Source organism: Manis javanica, chromosome 2 (genome assembly GCF_040802235.1).
Source record: "Manis javanica isolate MJ-LG chromosome 2, MJ_LKY, whole genome shotgun sequence".
Taxonomy (NCBI): Eukaryota; Metazoa; Chordata; class Mammalia; order Pholidota; family Manidae; genus Manis; species Manis javanica.
In genome coordinates this window covers 172,134,946-172,159,351 of record NC_133157.1, presented here as the reverse complement: position 1 = coordinate 172,159,351, position 24,406 = coordinate 172,134,946, and the positions used below count along the sequence as shown (strand labels likewise).

General features: G+C 37.0%; 1 protein-coding gene across 10 annotated transcripts in view; it reads right to left on the bottom strand.

Moving 5' to 3' along the window:
* Positions 1 to 24,406, bottom strand: part of WWP1 (WW domain containing E3 ubiquitin protein ligase 1) — a 123,942-nt gene that overhangs the window by 32,603 nt on the left and 66,933 nt on the right. For 9 of the 10 annotated variants that reach the window (XM_036995642.2, XM_036995638.2, XM_073229792.1 and 6 more), the window contains 3 exons: positions 16,085 to 16,421; positions 2,159 to 2,254; positions 531 to 705 (listed from right to left, as the gene is read on the bottom strand). In XM_036995642.2, coding sequence (XP_036851537.1) covers positions 531 to 705; positions 2,159 to 2,254; positions 16,085 to 16,421 — 608 coding nt within the window. Of the gene's footprint in view, positions 1 to 530; positions 706 to 2,158; positions 2,255 to 16,084; positions 16,422 to 20,572; positions 20,668 to 24,406 lie in introns of all 10 variants that reach the window. The other variant, XM_073229794.1, reaches the window with a different exon arrangement.

Below are 24,406 nucleotides of genomic sequence, written 5' to 3'. Positions count from 1 at the left end.
GCCTCTTTGCTTATGGCAATAATAAATCATCAATTGGTCAAATTTTTAGATAGCATTGGATTTTTTGGACAAAATTATCTCCAATCCCAAGAATATCTTTGCTGGCAGAACAGATGACAAGTGTTGTTTCTGAGAACCTGGGATGGGCATCAGAACAGCTAGAATACGGCAAGGCTTGTCTTAATCAAACAAGGAGACAACTGGTTTGGTTTAAGGCAAACAAAATGACTATAATTAAAAGTGGAGGCTTGGGAATTGGTAAAGACAAATTATTTCATTACTAAATTGCATTTATGAAACTACCACTTAATAAGGATAAAAACTGAGTGTATGTAATGTCAATAAACTGGAATTTTAAAAAAAATTTGAAGTGCTCAGATATATCAGAAATCCTAAGTATTTTTTAAAGATCAACAAAAAAAAATACCTTATAATGCAGTCTATAACATTAAAAAAAAAAACCACTAAAGTAGAAAAGGGAAAACACTTAGAGGATAAGTTGTATTAACAGCTGTTCATTTGCTAATTACCGAGTAGAGGTATCGCTGGTTGAACTGTTGCATGGCTCCTTGCAATTGGTTCCGCTGTGACTGCCACTGTTCAAAATTCCGGACAGATTCCATGGTGGGCCGCTGCCAGGTTGTAGTTCTGGTGTTATGATCCACATAGTAAACTCTTCCACGATCATCAACTCTTCTTTCCCAACTTCCACAAATGGAACAATAATAAAAATTGAACAATAATCTCAATATAAGAAATTGGGAAGTAATTAACACTTCACTCAAATAATTTAAAAATCAAGTCTAAGACATGATAAAATAATGGAAATATTAGTACTCCTCAGAAAAATTGTGAAAACATAACTATTTATTTTAAATTACCTTCCCACTCTACCACTACATGCTTTCTAAGAATGGTCTAAAAAAGAGGTTATACATTCAGTATCGATCTGACTACCCATTCTTCCTCTTTTTTTTTGGATAAGCATTTACTGAGTACTTACTGTATACCCGGCAATCTGCTGCTACTGCCACTGCCCACATTCAGGATTTAACTCAACTCTGATAGTTATTTTTTTTTAACTTACCTTCCTACTGTTACACAACTGACAAACTGCAGTGCAACTGTCATTCCACCCATCATAGTTCTGTGTGGCATGGCTTAAAAATGAGCTCATTCACCATTTCAGCTTCAACTTCCCCAAGATCTTTCAAGGGACCCACAGAAGAGCCAAGCCACTCCTTGCTGGTCCCGACTGTCAGATGTCTCACTTTCATGCCTGTTTTCATGTCCCTTGGAACAGAATGCCCTTCTTCCCAGCCTCTAGGGGGCAGCTCACCTTAAACCAACTTGTGTCATTAATTTATACAACCATTTCAGAACCTTTTCAGCAAGGAATCATGAAAAAACCCCTAAGTCTTGCCTTAGATTTTCTAGGCCTTGAATGTGTTTTATATGGGTGCACTGTAAGTAAGGTGCACAGGGAAGGATATTCTGAGTGGCAAAGACAATAAGGAGAAAATTCCAGGTACAGGCAGAGTGTTCAAGGAGAAAATAAATAGTACATAATTCAACTAGCTATCAGTGTAGTATGTATAGTTATGAGAGGTAAAAACAAAAAGGAAAAAGGAAGATTAGTTTGTGAATGGCCTTGAATGATAGCCTCGGAGCATGAACTTTATTTAGGATGTAACAGAAATGACTTCATTCGTTTAAAACCCTCTATAATTTTAGCCATAATGCAAACAATTTTACTTGGAGCAATCTTTCAGATCATAATTTTGAACCACTCTAACATCTCTTATCATTAAATCTTATGTAATCAGTTTTAGATCACTATCTATGGAGAACCAGACACATAAACTGTCCTAAATATGCCTCTCATTTCTTAAGATAACAAGAACTGAAAGTGGATCGTAATTCTGCAACTACTCTCAGTAACTCATATCAATGTTTGACAGTCTTGAGGAAGCCCTTCAAACTGTGAAATAGATACAATATAACAAATCTTAATTACTGAACATTTATTATTCACAAAAGCAAACCAAGGAAACGTAATATGCAGAATGAAAAAGTTATTTTATGTTGTATTGAAAACAATTTTTAAGTCACATATATGAAAAAACACAACTAAAGACACATAAATCAGCTACGTTACCCTGGAGGTAAAGGTTGTGGTCTCTCCCATGTGGTTGTGCGAGTGTTATGATCCACATAATAGGTTCTACCGTGAGGATCTTTTCTCTGTTCCCACCTTTAACAAAAATGCAAAAATAAAAGACAACAAACTAAGAGAATCTGAATAACCAAGAAAATTAAAGTTTAAAAGTTGCTTTTCTCAATTATTAGTGCTTTTTAATTTCTTAATTATTTCCTTTTCATCAACAGTACTTGCAACTCTCAAGTATGGTTAGCCGAGGATGACAGAATAACACTTCACATTTTTGAAAGCTACTAATTAGAGAATTCCAAGTCATTGGAAAATAAATTTAATCAAGGATAGGGGAACTTTCAGCCTAATATCATGCCCAAGGCACAAAATGTCAAGGAAGTACTATTCATTTTTGCCTGCAATTTCCAAAATACACATCTCAAAGATTTTAGCAACAATTGCCTTAAAGAATTATATGGTGACACTACACAAAAATTCTTTCTTGCATATGCATATAGTGTCTTCTTTTGTGCACATCTATCCCTCTCATTTTTCGTAAGCTTTTGAGTTGATGGACATCTCAATTTCACCTTTTTCTATTTTGAGGATTCTCAATCTCTTATTTTCCCCATTCCTATTTCCAATCTTTTGGGGTCCCTATTCCTTCCTCTCCAGTCTTTCCTTAATGTGGTATAAAAGAAAAGTTTTACCCTAAAAAATAAAAGTCTGGTGTTTCTGAGTTTAACATTCTTGTTTTCAATATGAAAGTAGAATAAATGGAAAATATTTTCCTTTATCTTAAACACAGGGATCCAACTTAATTTCATTTTTTTTATTAGAGAAGCCTTCAATTACTACTTTCCTAAACAGTGACCATACATACTAAAACTATTCTTTAAACAAGGTGTACACATACATACACACCTGAAATGGTAGGCAGGAAAATAAAAATTTTGTTTAGGCTGCATCTAACAAACATTAAGTCACAAAATGCTGAAGCAGTAACCATGAATGATAAAGAGGTCCAAGTTCACAACTGACTCAGGATAATATAAATTATTAAACTTACCTATTAAAAATCACTGTGGTATAAAATTTATACTGGAATATTCATGCTATTCTATTCTATAAAAAATTAAATATTCCTTACAAAGCATTTCACTAAAAATAACCTGATATTTGGGATTTACTTCCATTCTTTTTATATAATAGTTTTATAGGAAGGCAGGATTTAAATATGGAATTTTATTTTAAAACATTTCAGAATACCTATTATGTATCCCAAGGGGGTTACTGATTTGTATGAAAGCTTAATGGCCAAAAACAAATACTTACAGAATGTATCAAATTTCAAGAACTTCCTAATGATGGTACTTTTGCTACTTTCAGGTATTAATTCCTATAATCAGCCCTTGAATTTTTATTGTTATTCTACAGCATTTCATTGTTTCCATTACATATACTTTTTACTATTTTTAATTTAGCTTTAATTTTTATCAAATTTACATATGCCTTTACATAGGTTAATATAGTCCTCCAGGTATATATATATATATATATATATATATATACACACACACACACACACACACACACACACACACACATATACCTTCACATGGTTTAGTCATATAGTCTGAGGCTCATTACAGAAATCAACAGTGCCTACTGTATCCAAAACCCTTTCCACTCCCCAAAGATAACATTTGCATCTGTTTTAGTGAATTCTTTTAGTATTTACCTATTTTTATTAACATTATTACTTAATTTCAAACATTAAGTACCACTTTCTTGTATGAAAGATGAAGCTTAAGTTTCTTTTCTGCCCACGTAAGCTCAGCAATACTTATTCCCCTTCCAGCCATCCCAAACACGTATATATGCTGCATCCTCCCCTCACAGTTATGACTATGTGAACCCTCCTGACAGTTAAGCCATGGAACATGATTTTAAATTGTCTTCTTTCCTATTTCCTTATTTTCTATGTACATATTAATTCCACATATTTTTCCCAGCTGCATAACTCTCTCAAAATATTCAAGCTCATTAGGTATTTTATTAATTACACCTGCCTTCTGACTAGCGGCCAGTCTAGACTGGCTGACCGTGAGGCCTGCTGCACATCCACCCTCTTGGGCTTTCTTTCCTTCCTTGTGCTGGTGATTCCTTTCCCTCCTACCAGACCCCTAATACATATATATCCTGTTTTTCATTTTCATTACCTAGTTTTGGAGAAAAATGAGTCCTGGTAGAGCTTCCTAAGAAAGAATACATGGGAAATAAAACTTCTGGAAGCCTGGGATATCTGAAAATGTATGTATTCTGGGCAGATATGCAACAGTATGTCTGGATAAAGAATTCTAGCTTGGATATATTTTCCCTCAGCATCTGAAGCACTGGCCCATTGTCTTCTATCTTCCTGTATTGATAAAAAGTTTTATGCCATTCTGATGAGCATGAAATCTGCTTTTTCCCTTTTAATCTATGGAAATACTTAAGATTTATTCTTTGGCTCCAATGTACTAAAATTTTCACAATGAGGTGCCTTAATATAGATTTATTTTCATTTATTAGCTTGAATTTTAGTGAGTCCTTTCAATAGGAAAATTCATGTCTTCATTTGGTTTTCTCCTTTTGGTCAGGGAAGGCATTATTTTGTTAAGGATTTCCTCCCACTTTCTGGAACTTCTCTGAACAGACTTCTGAATGGGTCCTCTAGCTTTTCTATTTTACTTCTTTGATGTTTATAAATTTATCTTTTTGTTTTACTTCTGGGAAATTTCTTTAACAAGTCTCTCACTGAATTAGATTTCCAAAAGCTCTCATTCTTTGAGAATTGTTCTTACATCTCATTCTTGTTTAATGTTTTATCTACGTTTATCCCTCTGAGAGTATTAAAACAGTTTGTTTTCTCCAAGTAGCATTTTCTAGATTGTTTTGAGCTCTGTCTTTCACATTCAGAGGCTTCTCTCAGACTCTAGTGAATATAGTAACAGACAACTGACTGGGCACTGTGTGCACCTACACAGGGCGTATGGACTAAAGGACTGACTGAATGAACGGTTCTATGATGAGGCAGTTTTGTTGGAAAACAAATAGATCTCAGTATTTTTTGTCTTTTTAGGGTGAATAGGGAAGTCCTCAATAGAAGGCATTTCCAGTCTTCTCGGTAGAAAGGTAAAATCCTGGTTGTCAATATTCTGGTATTTGGGTAGAAGGATGTGGGTTTGAACATTCACGCATAATTTTGCCCACTTATAAACCTAAATAGATTCACTTACGGCTCCTCATTTAGTACAGTACCTTGCCCTCAAATGTGCCCGGTGTTCCCAAGTGCAGAGAACTTCCAAAGAAACTCCCTGGCAGCACAGCAGTCCTAGCTGCAGAGGAACTAAGAATTCATTTCTCAAAGTGACTTTCATTCTTGCTGTTTCATCTTCACTGCCATTTCCAAAGGTTATCTAATGGGGCCAATTCCCAGGTCTTTAAGAAGTGCCAGTGCACAGGCTGGGCTTTTCCCTCTGATAGGTCAGAATGCCACTTTCTTGGCTTTGCTAACTTAATAATGTCAGACCCTGCAGAGGAGGGCCCAGCTAATAAGTCACCTCCAAATTCCTGATCCTCAGAAACTGTGTAAGATAGTACGTTTGTTGTTTTAAACTACTAAATTTTGGGCTGATTCATTACACAGCAATAACGAATACACAAGGCAATACTGTTAAGACCATTCAAAAGAATTAAGGCAAACTACATATTTAGACTACTAACTTCATCCAGGCTGGGCCTCAGTCTGTGTTGCTCAGCCATGTACCAAACAGCACGTAGCACAGGGCCTACTGCACAAGAGGCACTTAATATTTATTGTTTAGATGTTTGGTGAATGTGACTCTATTTGTACTGACATGGAAATATGACCAAATTTTAAAAAGTAACTGAAAAACAGTATTTAGAGTGTGATGCCATTTTCTCTAAATAATTCTACAAGTCTGTAAAATAGTAATAGCACATTCTCTAACCTGTTCACCTACTTTTATCTTTCCTCACAGAATTTGTCACTATCTGACATTCCTGAATAGGCTTCTTTATGCAAGGCCAGTTTCCTCTTAATTACAAATATTTTGAATTTAACATTCAACAAATATTCAGGTAGCACTTAAGTTCCAAGCATAGTGCTAGCCACTGGCTCTTAATTTTTCCAAAACAGAGATTCTTCCAACTTGCAGTGTTGTTTCTCTAAAAAGAATTTTCCCTAAACTAAATTGCTTGCTACACACAACACTGCAGAGAAGGCAGAAACAGGAAAACTAATTGTGGTATTTTTAGTTTAATTCTTAGAGAAATCACAGGCCTGGAAAGGTGAAAAACACCCTGTCCAGACCCTGAGAACATCCACAGGGCTTAAGTCCCACTAACCAAAGATGGAAATTCTTGTACCTGGGTCCTGCCCAGACCCTGGGGGACATCCACTCAGCTAAAAGCTGATGACTGTGAAACCCTGAGTCTTAAAGTCCTGTGCTAACAAAGTCTTCTATGCAATCTTTCTGTCACAAAACTGGACTCCTGCATTTTCTTGGCTTTCTCAACCTAACAAACACCATATTCAGACTTTTGGATTTTCTATACTTTATCCACTGGATCAAGAGTAGGCAAACCTTTTCTGTAAAATGCCAGTAAATATTTTTAGGCTTAGTGGGCCAAAAGGCCAAATCAAGAGTATTATGTAGGTATTTACATATAAGATCATTTAACTTCTGTCATGCCCCACGCCACTTCCCTGGGGTAGGATATCCTGGGTTTGGGGCATCCTGTATACCCAGTTGCCCTCTGCTGACAACATTCTTGCGACCCACAACTCCTGGCTGAGTGGGCAAGAGCTGGTCAGTCTCACCACCTGCCCCAGGGACTCCAGGTTCCCAGTGGCCTTTCTTTCCTTTCCTGGCATGTGGTCCAAGGGAAGGCAACTGAGTTCCACTCCCACAGTGAGATTCTACCTCTTGGGGCATGGCGGTTCCCAAGAGTGAGGCCCCAGTGTGTAGGTGGTAACCACTGGATCGCAGTAAGGTGCTGGCGGGGGAAAGAGGTAGTACAGGGCAGAGGGGAGTACTCTGGCTTGGTTTGAGTGACTCACAGTGATAACGTCTACAGCTTTATCTGTTGGTCCTATAAAAGTAATGGGCTGGAAAGATGGCGGCGTGAAAGGAGAGACAGAGGTTTCCTCCTAAAACCGTATACAATTAGAAAATACAGTTGGCGCAACTAATCCTGAGAGAGCAACAGGTAAGAGGATGGTGCCAGACTGCACACACTTGGAGACAAGAGCAGACCTCACGGAACAGGGTAACGTACCAAAGCTGTGGACAGGTGGGACCCAAGCCCCTCCCCCACCCCAGATAACCAGCGGGAGGAAGAGAAACGGAGCAGGGAGGGAGTGAAAGGCCTGGGACTGCTGAATACCGAGCGCCAGAGATCTGCTCTGGGAGCACAAACCTACATTTCATGGTGCTTTCATGATACTCACATGATTACTGGATTAGAAAGCTAATACAGGCAGAATTCCTGGAGAGACTGAGATTCCAGCCACTTGTGGAAAGCAGGGATCCATATCCAGCTGCTCTGGGACAAAAGCTTATAACTGTGTGCTCATCCCACTGGTTAAGGCAGTGGAGACAGGCACAGCAGCCAGGAAGCAGGGAACAGCTCTTTCCTCCCCCTAGGCACCAATACTGCTCCCCTGTGACCCCCGTCATTGTTTCAGGGGCTGAGCAGCTTCAGAGTAGAGCTTCTGGACACTAGAGGGCACCGTATACAAATATGAAATGCCAAATGAACCTGGTCCACAGTAAAATTAATATAACTGGAGAAAGATTTAAATGACATGGACCTTATGACTCTTCCTGAAAGGGAGTTCAAAATAAAAATCATCAACATGCTAATGGAGGTACAGAAAGATATCCAAGAACTCAGGAATGAATTCAGGTTGAAGATCCAATCATTGAAGAGCACGATGGAGGGTACAAAAAGCAGGTTGGAAACAGTGGAGGAGACGATAAATGAAATAGAAACTAGAGAAGAGGAATACAAAGAAGCTGAGGCACAGAGTAAAAAAAGGATCTCTAAGAATGAAAGAATATTGAGAGAACTGTGTGACCAATCCAAACAGAACAATATTCACATTATAGGGATACCAGAAGAAGAAGAGAGAGAGAGAAAGGGATAGAAAATGTCTTTGAGGAGGTAGCTGCTGAAAACTTCCAAGTCTGGGGAAGGAGATAGTCTCTCAGGCCATGGAGATCCACAGATCTCCCAACACAAGGGACCCAAGGAAGACAACACCAACACATATAGTAATAAAAATGGCAAAGATCAAGGATAAGGACAGACTATTAAAAGCAGCCAGAGACAGAAATAAGATCACATACAAAGGAAAGCCCATCAGGCTAACATCAGACTTTTCATCAGAAACCTTACAGGCCAGAAGGGAGTGGAGTGATGTATTTAATGCAATGAAGCAGAAGGGACAGGAACCAAGATTACATTATCCGGCAAGATTATCATTTAAATTTGAAGGAGGGATTAAACAATTTCCAGATAAGCAAAAGCTGAGAGAATTTACCTCCCACAAACCATCTCTACAGTCTATTTTGGAGGGACTACTAGAGCTGGAAGTGTTCCTAAGGTTTAATAGCTGTCACCAGAGGAAATAAAACCATGGTAAAGAAAGTAGAACAGCTAATTGCTAAGCAAATACAAAATTAAATTAACTATCCCCAAAGTGAATCAAGGGATAGAAAAAGAATACAGAATATGATATCGAATATGTAAAGAATGGAGGAGGAAGAAAAAGGAGGAGAAAAAGAAAAGAACCTTTAGATTGTGTTTGTAACAGCATATTAAGTGAGTGAAGTTAGACTCTTAGATAGTAAGGAAATTAACCTTGAACTTTTGGTAACCACGAATCTAAAGCCTGCTATGGCAATAAGTACATACCTATCGATAATCACCCTAAATGTAAATGGACTGAATGCACCAATTAAAAGACATAGAGTCACTGAATGAATTAAAAAAACAAGACCCATCTATATGCTACCTGCAAGAGACTCACTTTAAACCCAAAGACATACACAGACTAAAAGTGAAGGATGGAAAAAGATATTTCATGCAACTAACAGAGAGATAAAAGCTGGAGTTGCAGTACTTGTATTAGACAAAATAGACTTCAAAACACAGAAAGTAACAAGACACAAAGAAGGACATTACATAATGATAAAGGGGTCAATCCAACAAGAAGATATGACCATTATAAATATCTCTGCACCCAACACAGGAGCACCCACATATGTGAAACAAATACTAACAGAATTGAAAGGGGAAATAGAATGCAGTGCATTCATTCTAGGAGACTTCAACACTCCACTCACTCTGAAGGACAGATCAACCAGACAGAAGATAAGTAAGGAGACAGAGGTACTGAACAACACAATAGAATAGATGGACCTAACAGACATGTACAGAACTCTACACCCAAAAGCAACAGAATACACATTCTTCTCAAGTGCACATGGAACATTTTCAAGAATAGATCATATACTAGGCCACAAAAAGAGCCTCAGTAAATTCAAAAAGATTGAAATTGTACCAACCAGTTTCTCAAATCACAAAGTTATGAAACTAGAAATAAATTATGCAAAGAATATGAAAAATCCCACAAACACATGGAGGCTTCACAACATGCTCCTAAATAACCAATGGATCAAGGATCAAATAAAAACAGAAATCAAACAATATATGGAGACAAATGACAACAATAATTCAACACCACAAAATCTGTGGGACGCAGCCACAGCTGTGCTAAGAGGAAAGAATATTGCAATACAGGCCTACCCCAAGAAAGAAGAACAATCTCATATAAGCAGTCTAAACTCACAATTAATGAAACTAGAGAAAGAACAACAAATTAGGCCCAAAGTCAGTAGAAGGAGGGACATAATTAAGATTAGAGCAGAAATAAGTAAAATTGAGAAGAATAAAATAGAAAGAATCAATGAAAGCAAGAGCTGGTTCTTTGAGAAAATAAACAAAATAGATAAACCCCTAGCCAGACTTATCAAGGAAAAAAAGAGTCTACACACATAAACAGAATCAGATATGAGAAAGGAAAAGTCACTACAGATACCACAGAAATACAAAGAATTATTAGAGAATACTATGAAAAATTATATGCTAACAAACTGGAAAACCTAGAAGAAATGGACAACTTTCTAGAAAAATACAACCTTCCAAGGCTGACCATGGAAGAAAGAGAAAATCAGAACAGACCAACTACCAGCAACAAAATTGAACTGGTAATCAAAAACCTACCTAAGAACAAAACCTCTGGACCATTTGGCTTCACTGCTGAATTTTATCAAACATTTAGTGAAGACCTAATACCCATTCTCCTTAAGAGTTTTCCAAAAAATAGAAGAGGAGGGAATACTTCCAAACTCATTCTATGAGGCCAGCATCACTCTAATACCAAAACTAGGCAAAGACAACACAAAAAAAGAAAATTACAGACCAATATCCCTAATGAACAGAGATGCAAAAATACTCAACAAAATATTAGCATACCGAATTCAAAAATACATCAAAAAGATCATCCATCATGATCAAGTTGGATTTATGCCACGGATGCAAGGATGGTACAACATTCGAAAATCCATCAACATCATCCACCACATCAACAAAAAGGACAAAAACCACATAATCATCTCCATAGATGCTGAAAAAGCATTTGACAAAATTCAACACCCGTTCATGATGAAAACTCTCAACAAAATGGGTATAGATGGCAAGTACCTCAACATAATAAAAGCCATATATGATAAACCCACAGCCAACATTATACTTAATAGCGAGAAGCTGAAAGCTCTCCTTTAAGATTGGGAACGAGAAGGATGCTCACTCTCCCCACTTCTATTCAACATAGTACTGGAGGTCCTAGCCACGGCAATCAAACAAAACAAAGAAATAAAAGACATCCAGATTGGCAAGGAAGAAGTTAAACTGTCCCTGTTTGCAGATGACATGATATTGTACATAAAAAACCCTAAAGAATCTACTCCAAAACTACTAGATCTAATATCTGAATTCAGCAAAGTTGCAGGATACAAAATTAATACACAGAATTCTGTGGCATTCCTATATACTAACAATGAACTAGCAGAGAGAAATCAGGAAAACAATTCCATTCACAATTGCATCAAAAAGAATAAAATACCTAGGAATAAACCTAACCAAGGGAGTGAAAGACCAATACTCTGAAAACTACAAGACACTCATGAGAGAATGAGAGAAATTAAAGAAGATACCAATAAATGGAAACGCATCCCATCCTCATGGATAGGAAGAATTAATACTGTCAAAATGGCCATCCTGCCTAAAGCAATCTGTAGATTCTATGCAATTCCTATCAAAATACCAATAGCATTCTTCAATGAACTAGAGAAAATCGTCCTAAAATTCATATGGAGCTACAAAACACCTCGAATAGCCAAAGCAATCCTGAGAAGGAAGAATAAAGCAGGGGGAATTATGCTCCCCAACTTCAAGCTCTACTACAAAGCCACAGTAATCAAGACAATTTGGTACTAGCACAAGAACAGACCCATAGACCAATGGAACAGACTAGAGAGCCCTGATATAAACCCAACCATATATAGTCAATTAATATATGATAAAGGAGCCATGGACATATAATGGGAAAATGACAGCCTCTTCAACAGCTGGTGTTGGCAAAACTGGACAGCTACATGCAAGAGAATGAAACTGGATTATTGTTTAACTCCATACACAAAAGTAAACTCAAAATGGATTAAAGGCTTAAATGTAAGTCATGAAACCATAAAACTCTTAGAAGACAACATAGGCAAACATCTCTTTAATATAAGCATGAGCAACTTCTTCCTGAACCCATCTCCTCAAGAAAGGGAAGCAAAAGCAAAAATGAACTCATGGGACTACATCAAACTAAAAAGTTTTTGTACGGCAAAGGACATCATCAACAAAACAAAAAAGCATCCTACACTATGGGAGAATATATTTGTAAATGACATATCCAACAAGGGGTTGACATCCAAAATATATAAAGAACTTACACACCTCAACACCCAAAAAGCAAATAACCCAATTAACAAATGGGCAGAGGATATGAAGAGACAATTCTCCAAAGAAGAAATTCAGATGGCCAACAGACACATGAAAAGATGTTCCACATCACTAATCATCAGGGAAATGCAAATTAAAACCACAATGAGATATCACCTCACAGCAGTAAGGTTGGCCAACATTGAAAAGACTAAGAACAACAAATGTTCATGAGGATGCAGAGAAAGGGGAACCCTCCTGCACTGCTGGTGGGAATGTAAGCTAGTTCAACCATTGTGGAAAGCAATATGGAGATTCCTCAAAAAACTAAAAATAGAAATACCATTTGACCCCGGAATCCCACCCCTTCGAATATACCCAAAGAATGCAACTTCTCAGATTCAAAAAGGTATATGCACCCCTATGTTCATGGATGCATTTTTTACAATAGCTAAGATATGGAAGCAACCTAAGTGTCCATCTGTAGATGAATGGATAAAGAAGATATGGTACATATATACATACAATGGAATACTATTCAGCCATAAGAAAGAAACAAATCCTACCATTCGCAACAACATGGATGGAGCTGGAGGACATTATGCTCAGTGAAATAAGCCAGGCGGGAAAGACAAATGCCAAATGATTTCCCTCATTTGTGGAGTATAACAATGACGCAAAACAAGGAACAAAATGGCATCAGACTCTGAGACTCCAAGAATGAACTAGTGGTTACCACACTTTCTAGACTGGTGGGAGGGCAGGTGGGAAGGGAGGGAGAAGGGAACTGAGGGGTATTATGCTTAGTACACATGGTGTGGGGGATCACGGGGAGAACAGTGTACCACAGAGAAGGGACATAGTGTATCTCTGGTAACTTGCTGCACTGATGGACAGTGACTGCATTGCGGTATGGGTGGGGACTTGATAATATGGGTAAATGTAGTAACCACATTGTTTTTTCATGTGAAACCTTCCTAAGAGTGTATATCAATCATACCTTAATAAAATAAAAAAATAAATAAAAGTAATGGGCTGGAACTGGCCAGAGACTAGATTATCCCAGTGGTGGAAATTCATGAATACCCTCCAAACAGGAGCAAGTCAGCTGGCTGACTGATGAGACTTTGGAATTGAATTCTTCAATTTCATGGCACCAAGTGCTAATATAACTGCCACACTTACCCTTCAACCATAATATTCTCCTTTCTACTATTTACATATAGTCTCCCTGTCTCACTAAGACATTATATGTAAGTTTTCAAAACCTTCTACTGAACAAAGACCTTGTCAAAATAGAAAAGGAAATGTGGAAGAATTTGTGTAATATATTACAGTAAAAAAAAATTACAGATTTTAGCTACTGATTGCATAATTACTGCTTTCAAACTTGGATAACAGGATACATAGTAAGTCTTGCCTTCTCATAAACCATGACCCAACAGTTACCTCTTTCTCTAGTGTACTGCTCATCTCTGTGCCCATCAGCAACTGACCATCCTTTAAGTCTTTCGCATTATAAAACAAAAAAGCTACCCAGCAGTTCTGTATCTTTTCTTGCTCACTTCTACCAACATTCATTCATGTTTCCCTGTGTATTCACAAGGGAGAACTTTGATACATTAGTTCTCTCTTTACAAGAGTTTTCTATCCCACTTTTACCCCTCCCTTCACTCCATCAGGGCAGTAATTTGAATACAACTCTATTTCTCAGAAACCACTTTGTCAAAGGTCAACAGTAACCTCTTTGTTGCTAAATTGAATGGGCCCCATTCAGTTGTTACCTTACTTGAGTTTTTCAGTAGGTTCTGATCTTGTTAATCATTTCCTCAGGAGCATTTACAAGCCAGGGCCTTTGCCCAGTTGCTCACTCACTGAAAATCATTTTATTCAGCACCAGTTCACTTCACTAGCAAGTATTTGAGTAACTGCTATATGGCAGGCACAGTTTTAGGGATAAGGAATACAGAAAGGGACAAAATAAAGTCCCCTCTTCTGTCAAGTGGAGAGAAAACTGGCAATAACACACAAATCTATGTCACATGGTGATTTAAGTGTTATAAAAAAAAATAATACAAGATACATCATGCTGACTAAAAGACCCTGAATCAAGAGAGTTCATACTGATTCCACTTACATTAAGTTCTATAACAGGGAAAACTAATCTTTAATCTATGGTGGAAAAAAGAATAGTGACTGCCTCTCTAGAAGTAGGGACAGGGATTGACTGAGAAAGGGGCTTGAGGGAACTTTATTGGGTAATGGTAATACTATCTTGATAAGGGTTTGTGTTAATGGGTGTATGCATTTGTCAAAAACCCTCAAAACGGTACATAGGGCCTGTGCATATCTTTCTATGTAAACTTTACCTAAAAAACTTTAAACAAATACTGAATTATAGTTAATGATTGCAAGCTGAAGTGTTGAGGGGCAAATGTATTGATATTTGCAACTTACTGAACTGCATTTAAAAATTGGATGGATAGAGATGAAGAGGTGTGAGATAAAGTGAGAGAATAAAATGGTTACAGAATCTAATGGCAGATATATGGGGGTTTACTATAAAATTCCTTAATTATTTCTGGATACCTGTGAAGTTAAAAACCAAAGGCTGGGGTAAAAAAGGAGGGTAAGGAGATGAGGGCAAAGTGGCCTGATGTGGACAGGGGGCATCAGGAAGGACTCTGGATGAGGTACATTTGAGCAGAAACTGCAATATGAATCATGCAGATATCAGGCGTAACATTTTACACAAAAGTTAGAGCAAATGCAAAGTTCTTTATGTGAAGTCCTGATTGACATAACAATCATCTCCAGGCTATAGCATTTTTCCTGCAAACACTCATGATGCTAAACTGTGATTCTACTGTCTGGTTACCTAACTAACTGAGGAAACAAAGGAACTAAGAAAGACTTCTGAAGAAAGAGGAAGATGAGGGAGATTTGAAAACTGCTAACTCAGTTACCCAAGCCAAGGACTTGGGCAAAGAGCACTGAGAAAAAGCAGTTCAGAAAGGAACAGAGAGAGGTATGAACATAGTGACTGTGGGGAGGGAAGGAGGACAGGAAGACAGAGACTTTGAGAAGAGCAGGCATTCTGCATAGGAAAGCACTGAGTCCACACTTTTATGACAGCATTTTCAAATTGTGTATTACATATATTTACAATTCTGAGCCACTAAACAGGTTTCTTCAATGCAGAGACAATGAGTCATTAATACTGGTATCATTAGAGACAAGTAGGATCAAAGAAAACTGGTAAGTAAATACAGGAGAGATGACCAAGTGGAATACACACACAGAATGCTCTTTACAGAAAATCTTGAGAAGCTGAATAATTAGAGTGGGAAATTTAAAGGAGATTAAAAATTCCTCAGCCACACCCAAGAACCTAAGTTTGTAACAAAGCTAATCAGCACGATTAGGGACCTTGCCCAGCATGCAGTGTTCCTGAGGAAAAGGACAGCTACCTCTTCTCAACCATGGGGCCTGTGCAGCGGACCACAAAGGGAGCAACAGAGCTGAGGTGTTGTGTACAGCATTGGAGTCACTCTATTCCCAAGAATCACATCAAGAGGGTCTTGCAAATTAACATTAGGTTTTCTTCTTTCCCCTTCATACTGCACATACTTCAACTAGATGGGCAATTTTTCTTCATTTTAAAAAGTACTTGGTTGGTAGAAAATGAACAAATGGTATGCATCAGATTTCAAATTACTGGACAAGGGAAATTTTTGATATACACATTCAATAGTCATATAGAATCACAAAGTTGCTACTTAAGTGTAAATCAAACATCTAACATACCCTGATGGCAAAGTCCCTGTGCTGGCATTTCCAGACTGCTGCCACACAGACTCCACACACCCATCTGGCTGTCTTAATTTGGCTGCTTCAAAAGCAGAACCATTTCCAGAATTAGAGGTGGCAGAGTTTAATGTACTTCTAGCTTCAGATCCAAAAGCTGCACTGTTAGGAAGAATACATTCATTGTTTTCTGAGGAAGTCAGAGTTTCTGGGACAGGAGGATCCTCAGCAGCAGCACTAGCGGAATCTGGAGACGCAGCGGATTCTTCAGGTGCCACTGCAGGACCCGTGCTGGAAGCATCATCAGGTGGTGCAGCACACGGTGACTCGCCATTAACTGAAAAGGGAAAATCAGTAAGACAATCTATCAAACAATGGTAAAACAACCAATGAACTTATCCACTATACTTATTCACAGCCTAATTCACTGAGCAATGTATCAGGTCCTAATAAAAGATTACATTGTTTTTTCACATTTAAAGATAAACATGTAAATAATAAAAATTTAAGAACATATACTAATAACCTCAACTTAAGGAAAAGAGAAATCAACATGAGGATAACAAATGTTTTTCCTCCAAATTATCAATTCTGAAAGTCTGTACAGTTACATAAAATTTTAAAATGATCTTTCAATCTTACTTTATATAGACAAGTGGCAGCTAATATCAGAAGAGCCCATCTGCCAATAGTGGGAAGTAGAGTGGCATTAATCCTGAGGACAGCACTATAGTGCATTGCCAAAAAGGCCCCAGAATTCTTTCCACCACCTCCTGGAGAAATAACCCAGTAATGGGTTCCAGGAATACAATTTTTCTTAATTTTCATTTTAAATGTGATTTATCCATTTCACCATGTGTCACTATAAAAGTAAGTCAAATTACAACTGGAAAGAGAATGGATTATTAAACAAAACCTATTAAAAATTTACACATCAAAGTTCTATTTGAAATGGGAGAGGGAGACATAATTAAAGAGTAATGAAATCCCTACGTAGGTTTTTAAAGAGAGAAAGAGACTGGAAAGAAGAGGGTACTGTTGAAGGAATCAAACAGTAAATGCAAAAGAACAACAGAATGAACCAAGTTCTGTCCCAAACACAAGGGACAGGATGACTGAGGGAGGAAAAAACCAATAATGAAATACCAGAAAATACAGAACTACCCTGTAACCTATACTATTAAAGAACACAGAAAAATTAGAAGAGACTGCACAGAGAGACAATTCTGGCATCTCCTATACAATGTTCACTTACAAGAACTATCTCGTTTAATTTTTACTCTTCAACAGTGTGGAATTTCCAAAGAAGAAAAGAACAGCAGTAGTCTTTTCAAAGCGACAAACTACACTAACTGGTAAAAGAGGAATATTTGAGGGAAGATAATCCAGTTCTATAACAAACAGTCATAAACCTTCATGTATACTAGAACATAGCACATGAAACACAGACTGACAGAAAGAGGGGAAGGAAATTAAGTATTAAATAACACCGCTCAGTTTGAGGCAAAAACTTCTCTCCATAACAGATTATGGGCCTGTGCTAAGGAGTCTAAGGCCAATGATTTCACCAGACGGTATCCCACAAGAGTGGGAGGGGCTCCCCCCTTCCTGTTCTTCTGAGTTTTGATTAAGAGGATCCATTTGATAAGTTTAGCTACTGTGAATATTGTAGCTATTTTAAGCTGAAATCAGAGGCAGTCATAACTGAAAGGGTTAGATTTGACCTCTAACAGGACTAGGTTCAGATTCCAGCTCTGCCACTAAACTTGTCCTAGGTAGAAGAGCAAGTGCTCTCAGGGTTTCCCCCCCTCAGCACCACTGCCCCGGGCCATCACACTTGCTCACACTACTGCAACAGTTTCCTCACTGGGCTGCCTGCATCTTCTCTTGCTGACAACAAATAATTCTCCAAAGAGCAGCCTCATTCTGTAATTATTTCAAAATAAAAACTAAAGACAAAAGTCCAATAAGAAACTTGTGACATCAGCTCTGCCTGCAACTTGCCATACGGAGCTATGATTTTATTAGAACAGTAATTAAATCTATTAAAAAAAGGCATTTCACACTAGAAGTTAGGGGCAGGAAAAAGAAATGAAGAGGAAGAAATATTTTTATTAAATACCCACCACTGTCCAAGTACTATGGCAGATATTTAGATGATCTAATCTAACCCTTCAGAACAATCCTGTAAGGTAGCTATTATCCCGTTTATATAATGGAGGAGCTAAATTTTAAGGATGTTAAATTTGTCCAAGGACACACAGTTAACAAATTTTTTTTGGTATCATTAATATACAATTACATGAGTAACATTGTGGTTACCAGATTCCCCCCATTATCAGGTCCCCACCACATACCCCATTACAGTCACTGTCCATCAGTGTAGTAAGAGGCTCCAGAGTCACTACTTGTCTTCTCTGTGCTATACTGCATTCCCATGCCCCCCCTACATTATGTGTGCAAATCGTAATGCCCCTTATTCCCCTTATCCCTCCCTGCCCACCCACTCTTCCCAGCCCCTTTCCCTTTCGCAACTGTTAGTCCATTCTTGGGTTCTGAGTCTGCTGTTGTTTTGTTCCTTCAGTTTTTGCTTTGTTCTTATGCTCCACAGATGAGTGAAATAATTTGGTACTTGTCTTTCTCCACCTGGCTTACTTCACCCTCTAGCTCCATCCATGTTGTTGAAAATGGTTGGATTTGTTTTCTTCTTATGCCTGAATAATATTCCATTGTGTATATGTGCCACATCTTCTTTATCCATTCATCTACTGATGGACACTTAGGTTGCTTCCATTTCTTGGCCATTGTAAATAGTGCTGTGATAAACAGGGGTACATATGTCCTTTTGAAACTGGGATCCTGCATTCTTAGGGTAAATACCTAGGAGTGGAATTCCTGGGTCAAATGGTATCTCTATTTTTAGTTTTTTCAGGAACCTCCATATTGCTTTCCACCATGGTTGAACTACATTACATTCCCACCAGCAGTGGGTTCCCCTTTCTATGCATCCTCACAAGCATTTGTTGTTCCTATTCTTTTCTTTTTTTTTTTTTTTTGTATGTGAATGCTTATAGGTGTTTTATTTCTAATCGCCTAAAACTGTGAACCTAACAAATGTCCAAACAAATGGTGAATAGGTACATAATCCATATTATACGACAATACTCAGCAATACACAGGAACAGACTGCTAATTAACACAATATGGATCTAACACAAATGCATTATGAGAAGTGAGAGAAACCAGGCTTAAAAAGTTAAATACTGCACAATTCCATTTAAATGACATTCTCAAAAAGGCAAAACCACAGAGAAAAGATAGGTGGTACAGTGGTGGGGGTGGGTGTTGAAAATGGGGAAAGGGGTTTAATATAAATAAACGAGGAGATTTAGGGGGAGCAGGAGATGCTCTGTATCTTAATTGTTGTGGAGGTTCTGTTTGTCAAAACTCACAGGATTGTACCATGTACACTAAAAAGGACAGATTCTGTATGTAAATTATTCAATGAACCCTAAAGGAAAGCCTATAGGACTACTTTCAACTTTAGCATTTATAAAATAGTAACCTGGTGGTCCCAGGTAACCTTATGAAATGGAGAAAGTAGCTCTCTTTCTTTTTTTAATCTATCATTAAGTATTTGATATAAAAAAAAGGAAAGTTATCAAACTAAGTTTGTATAGAAGACACAATGGTAGAGTATCTTTTTAGTATAAATCTAAATAAAACGTCCTGGTCATATTTATAGGCATGCTCACATTTTTACCTCTCTAACATAGCTGTTAAGAATATGAAATCTTCTGGTTTCTACCTCAACTATGAGCACTTCCATGCATTCTGGTGTGCATGCCCTGTAAATTCTCTTGCATCATTTTACACCTTTCATTGTTTCCAGCTGCAGTATTTGCAAAGCATGTATAATTTTGTTTGCCCAGAATAACAATGATCTATATATACATATATATAGTCACACTTCACACTCTCATAGGTTGTTCCTATTCTTTTCTATCTTGGCCATCCTTACTGGTGTGAGGTGATATCTCATTGTGGTTTTAGTTTGCATTTCCCTGATAATTAGCAGTGTGGCGCATCTTTTCATGTGCCTGTTGGCCATCTGAATTTCTTCTTTGGAGAATTATCTCTTCATATCCTCTGCCCATTTTTTAATAGGCTTATTTGCTTTTTGGTTGTTGAGGTGTGTGAGTTCTTTATATATTTTGGATGTTAACCCCTTGTCGGGTATGTCATTTACAAATATATTCTCCCATACTGATGCCTTTTTGTTTTGCTGATGGTGTCCTTTGCTGTACAGAAGCTTTTTAGCATGATGTAGTCCCATTTGTTCATTTTTTATTTTGTTTCCCTTGCTTGAGATGTGTTCAGGAAAAAGTTACTCATGTTTATATTCAAGAGATTTTTGCCTATGTTTTCCTTTTAAAGTTTTATGGTTTTATGACTTACATTCAGGTCTTTGATCCATTTCAAGTTTACCTTTGTGTATGGGGTTAGACAATAATCCAGTTTCATTCTCTTGCATGTAGCTGTTCAGTTAAGTTTAGTGGCAGAGCTGGAACCTGAACCTAGTCCTGTTAGAAGCCAAATATAACCCTTTCAGTTATGACTGCCTCTGATTTCAGCTTAAAATAACTACAACATTCACAGCAATTACATTTATCAAATGGATACTCTTGATAAAAACTCAAAAGAACAGGAGGGGGAAGAGACCCTCCCACTCTCATAGAATACTGTCTCTGGTGAAATCATTTATCTCAAACTCCTTAGCACAGGCCCATAAATCCCTTATCGGAAACATTCGGGGGCCAAGTGTGTTCCAGAATTCACAACATTTTGGAATATAGAGAGGCAGTATGGCACATATAGTGTCCATTGCATGAATACTGGGCTGGGTGGGCGTTACATACCATAATTAAACACAGTACTATTTCTGCAGCAAAATGCAGGGATACTTGTATGAGCATGATAAACTATACATATACTCAAGCCAGTTCCAGTCATTTTCCCATCACACTAGTTTACAAAAAAAAAACAACAAACAACCTCTGGTTTTAAAGATTTTAGGATTTTGAAATTGCAAGTAAGGGATTAAAAGCACATAATGTACACAGAATATGAACACTCTCAACCCATCACCACTCCAGCAACAAAAACTGATCTTTAAAGTGCTTCAATAGAAAAAGGAATATCATGTTTGCCCTAATGCCTTAAAGGAGATTACCCCATTCCTCAAAAAGATACCTGAATTCATCCTCCCACCAAGAGATGAGAGACAGTGACTGAAGACACGGTTACGTGGTTGCTACCAACAGTGCAGGTTCCAAAAGCCTTTGTAAACCAGCCAATGGAATGATGAGAGTTGGACTGTTTTGTCAGATGTCATCAACAATAATCACAGGAGATAAAAACCCATTCCTAAACTGATTGGGGGAATATTATTTGAAGCCTACCATAGTATAAAGGATGAACAGTACAATTTCAAGACTATAAAAATCAGACACATCAAAATGAACAGGAAAGCAGATTGCAGAGTTGAGAGCCATACCGCTGGATGTCAATTACAGCTATTCTACGTTGTAGCTGTGATCTTTCTGCACCTCAGTTCTTTCAGAAGAAAAAGCAAAAAATACTAGCATCTACAGTGACCCTTACAACAATTTTGGAGTGGGGGCACCAACCCCATGTAGTCATAAGTCTGTGTATAATTTGTACTTCCCCAAAAAGTTAACTACTAATAGCTTACTGTTGACCAGAAGCCTTACCAGTAACATAAAGCTGATTGACACATATTTTGTACATTATATATATAATACTGTATACTGTATTCTGACATAAAAGTAAGCCAGGGAAAAGAAAGCTTTTTTTCAAATTGTTGCAAATCTCCAAAAAATTTTCAGTATGTTTATTGAAAAAAATCTGCATGGTAAGTGAACCTGCAGTTCAGACCTCTGTTAAGAGTCAACTGTATTTTAATGAGTTACTCTTAAGAATCCAGTTAGTAAATGGAATGTAAAGTGTTCTGAACACGTACAGCACAAATGTTAGCTGTTACTATTATTCTGATTGTCTTAGGTTTCCTTGCAGTTACTGTGAATGCTGTGGGAATTATTTACAATGGAGCCTTCACTTCTAGTTTCTCATATATGTGTTTTTATTTTCAACTTAAAATTTCAGGCAAGAATAAATAAGAGAAAAATGTGGGAAGTGAGTTTGTTCCCAATGCAAAGTCTATGAAGTATTTGACAAGATTTTGACAAGATGTAGAGAATAAGAGATTCTACAACAAGGGAACCTCAGTAAGTCCTTCTTTTTGCACGAACATCTGAATATGCCCAATGTTAAAACATGCAACTAACTAGTGGTCAATGGATACATCCACCAATCTAATCAAGCAGCTTAATATTTTATAAATATTTTAAAAAAAGCTCTGCTCCCAAATCCCACATACAGTTGATCTTGAACACAACATGTATGTGAACTGTGTGGGTCCATTTATACCCAGATGTTTTTCAACAAATACAGGTATAGTATTTTAAATGTATTTTCTCTTCTTTATGATTTTCATATTTTCTTTTCTCTAGCTTACTTTACTGTAAGAATACAGTACATATAACATACAAAAGTGTTAATCAACTCTTCATTACCAGCAAAGCTTCCAGTCAGCAGTAGGCTATTAGCAAAGTTTCTGGGGAGTCCAAAATTGTATGTTGGTTTTTGACTGCACAGGGTACCCCAAACCCCCAACTGTACTTTAAATGTACTTTTTTCAAGGGTTAACGGTACTTTAAATGGAAGATAATGATAAAAGAATGAAATAGAAGGATAGTATAAGCCTTTCTGAAATAAGCATTCAACATTCTTATACTTTTCATGAATCAGGAATGGACTTAATAAATAATTGGCCTTGCTATCTAACTACTTCCACAAATAATGGAATTGGGTCTACCATTATGAATCCATTGATAATCCCACATAACTAGTTAACTCTGATCACATAAGGGTATTATTATTATTTTTGCAACCTCTTTGGGGAGTTCCCAAGGAAATTACATTGGTTAAAATTTAAATTTCCTCATGAGTAGCTAACTAGGTTTTTTCCCTTTGTGTTTCCTGGTATGGGTATTATTTAATGACCTAAAAAACATGGTCAAAAAGAACTGGATTCATGCTTTGTTTTGAAAAATTATGATTTCAGATAAGCCATTTTTCTGTGTTGGTATTTTTAAAAAAGTATCAGTCCCTCCTATAAGTACTTCCCCAAACTGTTTTTTAAAACTGTTATATTTAATTTAGGATACCTAAGTTAGAGTTCTATGAAACTCACTATTATATTTACTTTCTTGGAATTATTGAGGATGCTGTTTACATCAGGGTGTCTTCTTATATAGATCCACAAAAGATGGAATATGTTCTTAATTTAGAGACAGTTGTAAATAATCTAAGATGATGTTTCCTTTTCTGCTTTGCTAATAAATTTGAGACAAATGTTCTTACTGGAAAGTAGACCAGAATCAGAAAATAAATGCATTTTGCTCATAATTCACCCTGGTTATATGTATTTATCTTCCCTTCATTTTCCAGCTCTCTTAATAACTAAAAAAGTTCTACTTATTGTAGGCACTTAGGATCTTTAAATCCATCTTTTTCTAAAGGGTAGCATTAAAAACAAACTAAAAGATTTTAAAAATTCCTATGTCAGTTTCTATAGTTACAAAAACTCTCAGGACAACACATGGCAAATATCTCCCTAATCTTGGGTCTAAATATACAATTATTTTTATCTATAAACCTATATATTTTTACTGAATTACTGAATGGCTTCTTTACATGTCTGTACTTTTGAATACTTTCCCATAAATAGACAAACATAGGAAAGAATATGGGCTCTGGAATCAAAAGACCAGGGGTTCCAACTCTAGCCCCAACACATATGTTAGTCATCTAAATCAAGTCCTAAGATGTTTGAGCCTTAAGAGATTCACCTGAATTAATACATAAAGATCAAACAAAAAGTGGTTATGAATTTCACAGCTGAAGCACTGAGAAACAGGTTGACAGAAGAAATTTTTCCTAGGCATTCCTTCTACAATAGTGTAATACTTACTCTTGGAAAATATAAAACTTTCTGAAAGCTCTATTGGTTCACAGTACATTTTTCTAAGTTACATGCCAAGAAATAAATATTTATCTACTACCAGAAGACAAGTTAAAGGAACCATTGATTACTAAAAAGAAGTAAAGTCCTTTTAGAAATATATCTATATTATGAATTAAATAGTATATTTCATGTCATAAAGCCTGAGAATCTAG